We start from the raw sequence: 6,496 nt of genomic DNA, 5'->3' as shown, positions 1-6,496 counted from the left end.
CACAATTAGAGCTACCAGCCGGTAGATGCCGCAAGATAACCTACAGTTTCGCATTGCATTAGATCACACAATTTGCCTACAACGGTTGGAGATCACTTGGTCGAAGCCCCCGAAGTATTCGTAATGCGCTCAGCGCGAACAAATGTTCCTGCACGTCCTTATTTTTGTGAGTTCAGTTGTGACATATCGCTGAGGATGCATGAGGAGATTAAGGATATTGCTTTACGAAGACGGTCAGTACCAATTTGATGTAACAAAACTGTAGATTCGAAATTGGAGTTCGGCGGCGGATAGAACGCATGCAACTGGCTGGAATTCATTGACCTTGATTTCTCAAGGTCAAGCATATGTATACCTTCTTCCGCATACCATAAAAATGGTGTTGACCTCGAATTGTTCTACTATTGGACGAGATCCCCTACGATATACGAATCTAAGGGACGGAATTTCGTGAGAGCAGATCACAACAGCGGCTCCCACTGGAAAACTAGCCGACCACGCTGGACTCGATCGCTTACACCATACGAATCTGAGACTGTCAATCGGGCTAACTTTAGCGAGAGCGTTGGAAATCTAGCCGACCACGCCAGGATTCGAACCTGGAATCTTCTGATCCGTAGTCAGACGCGTTATCCATTGCGCCACGCGGCCACACACGATGGCCTATGTCCAATGCGCCATGGAACACACCATTAATGTATGTCGGTAGTTAGTCGTCAACAATTGTCAGTTGCTTCCTACGCAACACTTGAATGGGAAAATACAGTAAGGAGTAGTTCACACTCGAAATAGTCGCGCAAATGGCTCGCTTTACCTAAAGTTATGGACGCTCTATAGCCAATAGTGCGTCCTTCCTCGGGAAATCGCTTTAAAGTGCAACTCTGAAAGCAATTCAACATTCCGATGGCTTGCATTCCAAGCTGTCCATAAGACTCACAGGAAAACTAGAAAGTTTTGGAAATAACAGCAATAACCAAACAAACTTTTCACCGCCCTCCAACCGCCAACAGAATTCGATGAACGGTTAGACGCTGTTCAGAGCCCCTGCTGCTGGATCGCTGGACTGATTACGAATGGCGGAACGGCACACAATTTCGGCGAAATGTTTGTGGCGTTCAATTAACCGCACATTCTGAGTGCTGTGCTGGGCCACACCTCCAATTTGATTGGTACACTGACAAAATGGCCAACTCAATCAGTTAGCACCTTGCATCAAACGACAAGTTGGAAAACAAGTCGGCTTTTCCGGGTAGTCTTGCATTTTTAGCGCTATGTCGAGGACGGCTGCACCCCACTAGAAGGGGACCTAGTTGCTACCAAATCGACCAATGAATGAATCAGAGTTAAACATCGCCAGATCATTCTCTGAACAAATGTGAATCACATTGGAAAACATCATCAACAATGGCGAAATTCACCCAAGTTGACTGTCGCGGGAGACCAAACTGAACCCCTCGTTTATGATGCCCTTCTTCAACTGAATGTGCTACATCCGACCGCCTCGTGCTTCAGCTGGTACGGTACGTCAGTACCGCATCACACTTCAGAATTAACACGTCGCTCGTGAGGTTGCTGAAAATTCTTCACTAATTTCGTGCAGTTTGGGTTCAAGTAGGACATCAAGTTTAGGGAAACTAGAGGACTGCTGCTAACCGATGACCTCGAAGAAGGGCACATTTAGTTGACGAAGATCGTAAACGAGAGATTCACGTGAGTCTCCCGTGAATAGCAAGTTGATTCACAAATGAGTGTATTTGTCGAAATCGGTCGACTTTGGGTTCAATCAGAACATGAGTTTGACGGGACTGTGCCCTCGTGATGAGCCCGAATAATCGTAGAAGTGGTTGTGGGATATCGAAATGTTTTCAGCAACCTTATGAGTACTGGAATACGTCCACACAATGTAGAAGGTTTTTTAGGGCTAAATAATTCTTGCGATAAAATTGTTTCCCTTCGGCCGCTTTCCACGTATTCTGTGGACCCCTAAAGTGCGCTGTTTCAGAGTAGACCGAAATAATGTTCACGTGCTTGCAGCCGAAGCGGAACCTAATTAGATATTTGACTAAGACGACGATGAAGGTGTGCCTCCGACTGGGTAAATGACGCAGTAGAATATCCACACTGATTTACACTCGAAAATGAGCGGTCTACGGAGCTGAGGAATAAAAAGCACTCAGCAGAGAAAATGCGAATCCACATTGACCTGTCATCCCAAGGAGTCTCGGTTGGCGAACCAGTCACTGAAATGCCATGAAATTCGAGTGACATGACTTGTGCAGTTTGCTGCGAAACTGACAGAACAGTTAGCCGTTTTTTGTAGCGTACATCTAGTGCGTAAACAACATGCCCACCTAACCGTTGAGCTTGTCACTTATAAGTGCACACTATCCCCAAAAGCAATCGCGTGTCTGCGATGCGACCAGCCGAGTGCAACCACTACGGCTCCAAAAAAGAACTAGAGAATTTTGTCGTTCTGGTTAGCTGCACACCTAGTTGTCTTAAAAAGCACGATCTGGATATGAACCATACGAAAAGAACTTTTCCCATGTCCATATGACCCACGTGAAATTCCACCGTGGCAATAACCAGGTTTATGGACGATCGGCAGATGAGCCCTGATTTCAGACCATTCAGAAGCTACTGGACAAGCCAATGGATTTCGAATACGAAAATAAGTCCACTAATTTGTTTTCAGCTACATGAGAACGACTTGGGGGAACCGTAGTTTCCGTTTATTTTTAGGTTCGTTAAGAACCAAGCATGTGTCTTCCAACTGGCTAATCAGATAAGCTATATAGTTAAACGTGTCCATGATATTCTTCAACTGAATGTGCTGCACGAAGGCCGCCTCATGTTTCAGTTGGTAGGGTATTCGAGATACCGCAGTATATTTTCAAGATTGTTGGGAAATCTTCGACAGCCCACAATCGGTTTCACGTTCAATTGGGATCATCAGGTAGTCGCAGTTCCCGAAATTTCGTCAACCTTTTGTTCTATTTGGGCCAAAATTGTACGAACTTAGTGAATTCGGTTTTAACGGCAAGCACAACTGAATTTCACCTGGATCTTTTCTTTATAGCGGAAACCTGGGGACTGGGCCAACCTGATGAGCATCAAAACTCTTATCTCGGGTGTACTATTCATTACCGATTCACTCAACAATCTTGTCCTTAAGTCCTGCCGATCCAGATTGGACCAGTGCACCTGCCTCCACCCCCAAAAGAGGAGGTTCACAGTAAGAATTTCCACATGTTTCACACCACACTAAAGACATTTGTTCAGGGATTATTTGGGACTTGAATTATTCAGTTTATATTGATTAATAAGAATACTCATTAGGCGTCATCGGAGTATGAGTGGAAACGAACCAGGTGAGGTCAAACAATGACTTGGCAACGAAGTGTGAAAGGCGTTAACAATAGACTCAGCTGCGCTGATGATTGCGGACCCCGAGACGGGCCACATCAATGGCTAGAGACATTGTGAGACATGGCCCGGTCGCGCCCCCAATGGCGCTCATACATCTAAGTTATTGCCTTCAATGCATAGCTCCCTTCTCAATTTCACCACATAACAGGTCCACTGACGGTGCTGTACTTACGCACTAATTTATCAGCTCCCGCCTCCAATGCGCAGCTACCTACCCCACCTCCACGAATCATCGGTGAACGAAACTACAGCAGCTACAACCACTGTACGACGGGTATGCGGTTATTACAGCTGACAGTGACAATGATGATGGTGATGGGGGTGCATTTTCAATGTGCGAACTCAAATGAGATACGTCAAAGATAGAAAAAGTGCTCTGCTTGTTACACTGAAACCATTTTTTTTCTTCATCAGGTTGCATATCATGGCTTCGTAACATTAGCCGCTTTGACTTGGTCCACAATCTTGAACCAGTTCGCATGGCTGTATACATACTCCCTGATTAAAAAGTGTCCGACAGGCCTTGTCATTAGCGTGTCAGCGGCAGCTCGTCTAAACAATTGCTGTCTACACCATCACTGATGGAAAGAATCCATTCTTTCTTACGCAGAAAACCTGATACAAAGGATTATTGATGTCGATTGCTCCTGTTTCTGAAAAAGCACTCGAAAACATCTTCAATAGTTTGTCATTTTTTCAAGAATCCATCCATATTCCGGGGAGGCGTCTCTTAGGAAGACTGTCTACCATGGTTAAGTTGGTAGTTGTCTTGAAGTCTTGTTCTCCCTCGTTTTTGTTTCCTCAGAGAGGGGAGACATCCTTCCTCATTCCTTTTCCGAGTTCAGGATGGTCGTTTCCTTTGTAGAGCACAGTGGAAACACTTTATAATGTGCGTGAGCCAAAAATCTTTGGAAAGTCAGAAGCCGGTGCGCATAAGATAACCAGAAGTCTGGACACCATTGTCCTAACGGAGTTGGTGAGTTATATCATTATTTAACGCATTGGTTGTAAATCCACTAAAAGCTTCAGCGAATCACCTCTGATGAGCTTGGCAACCTTCGAGTTCCGCTGACATCTACTGACCCTCCATCAGCGATGATCCGTTGCTCATAAGGTTCCTGAAAACTCCTCGACGGCCCTCGAAAGGTTTAACCTTTATCCGGTTTCAACAGGAAGGCACAGTCCCGTCAAACTCATGTTCTGATTGAACCCAAAGTCGACCGATTTCGACAAATACACTCATTTGTGAATCAACTTGCTATTCACGGGAGACTCACGTGAATCTCTCGTTTACGATCTTCGTCAACTAAATGTGCCCTTCTTCGAGGTCATCGGTTAGCAGCAGTCCTCTAGTTTCCCTAAACTTGATGTCCTACTTGAACCCAAACTGCACGAAATTAGTGAAGAATTTTCAGCAACCTCACGAGCGATGTGTTAATTCTGAAGTGTGATGCGATACTGACGTACCGTACCAGCTGAAGCACGAGGCGGCCGGATGCAGCACATTCAGTTGAAGAAGGACAGGTTCGTCCTCAAGAAATCGCATACTATGCACCAAAATGCAAAACTCACAGGAGAAAGGGACTTGTTTTCCACCTTGTCGTTTGATGCAAGGTGCTAACTGACAGTTTTGGCCACACAAAACCGGAAGTGTGGCTAAGCACAGCACTCAGAATGTGCGGTTAATTGAATGCCACATACAGTTTGCCGAAATTGTGTCCTTCAGCTTTTTGCTATCATTCCAGCGATCCAGCAGCAGGCACTTTGAACAGCGTTCAACCGTTCACAACATTCTGTTAGGTATAAGAGAGTGATGACAATTTTGTTTGGTTACTGCTCTTATTTCCAAAACTTTTTGGTTTTCCTTAAAGCTTTCTGGACACCTTTGAATTCAAGCTATCAGAAATTTGAATGGCTGTCACAATTGCTTTTCAAAGCGATCTTCGGAGGGAAAACACGTTGGTTGTTATACAGTGTTCATAAAGCGAGTCGTTTGCACGACTATTCCGAGTGTAAACTGCTCCTTTCTGTACTTTCCCATTCAAGTGTTCCGCAGTAAGCAACTGACACAAATACCAACGACTGACGGCGCACGGCACTATGGATAAGCTTTTTGGTGTGGCGGCCACGTGGCCGCGTGGTGCAATGGATAACGCGTCTGACTACGAATCAGAAGATTCCAGGTTCGAATCCTGGCGTGGTCGATCGCTTTCCAACGCTCTCGCTAAAGTTCGCCCGATTGGCAGTCTCAGATTCGTATGTTGTAAGCGATCGAGTCCGGCGTATTTCGTCCAACAGTGGAACCTTTCGAGGTCAAAATTCCACTTTTAAAACGTGCGGAAGTAGGTATGACCAGATGTGGTTATGCCGAAATTAAGTATGCTTGATCTTGAGAATTCAAGTTCAGTGAATTCCAGCCAGTTGCGTACGTTCTCCCCGCCGCCGAACTTCACTTTCGAATCTACGGGTTGGGATTTGCGGGTAGTGGGGATTGTGTGAAAAGGGGACAATGTCAAAAACAGTGGGAGGTACTCGATTAAATAATAATAATATGTTTCTTTTGCAACTTGTAGGGAACAATAGGTATGAGGTCCGACTAATTCAAAGACTCGGCCGGCTGACATGAACTAAAACTGGAAAACCATCGCTGGCCATGTGTGACCTTGGGCGGTTATGTAGATGGACGGAGTCATAACGAGCAAAAGTGGAGGGCGATCACGCGACTTGCGGCGTCATCCCCATTCTGATTGGTTGAAACCTAGATGGCGGGAACATTCGAAAGTGGCAACATGGCGGATTTGCGGTTTATGATTGACCCTCTCAAACGAAGCGGAGAATTATGATGCGGTTGTATCTTTTAAAAATTTACATTGCTTAAGATGTTCGGATGTAATAAACGCTAAGAGATTGCGATTCCCGGTCGCTTAAGATAGCTTGGTTGTAAAGGGTGTAATCTTATATTCTGTTCCTAAAGTTAACTATATCTCCAAAGGAAGATGATGTTTGGGAGTACTGGCGGTAAAAAAAAGTAATTAGTCAGAACAGCCCAGCTTTGGCAGCTGACGCT

General features: G+C 45.2%; 1 protein-coding gene across 1 annotated transcript in view; it reads left to right on the top strand.

The window, feature by feature from the left end:
* Nucleotides 1–4,709, top strand: part of T265_14571 (hypothetical protein) — a gene marked incomplete at both ends in the record, with an annotated part of 9,036 nt that extends 4,327 nt beyond the window's left edge. The window contains 3 exons of the mRNA XM_009174248.1: nucleotides 2,799–2,956; nucleotides 3,550–3,710; nucleotides 4,602–4,709. Of these exons, the coding sequence (XP_009172512.1) occupies nucleotides 2,799–2,956; nucleotides 3,550–3,710; nucleotides 4,602–4,707 (425 nt within the window). The remainder of the gene's footprint in view (nucleotides 1–2,798; nucleotides 2,957–3,549; nucleotides 3,711–4,601) is intronic.
* Between the last annotated feature and the right edge of the window lie 1,787 nt (nucleotides 4,710–6,496).

The sequence above is a fragment of the Opisthorchis viverrini genome (assembly GCF_000715545.1).
Source record: "Opisthorchis viverrini unplaced genomic scaffold opera_v5_219, whole genome shotgun sequence".
Lineage (NCBI taxonomy): Eukaryota > Metazoa > Platyhelminthes > Trematoda > Opisthorchiida > Opisthorchiidae > Opisthorchis > Opisthorchis viverrini.
Note: the sequence above shows the minus strand (reverse complement) of the source record. Positions and strands in the feature narration are given on the sequence as shown.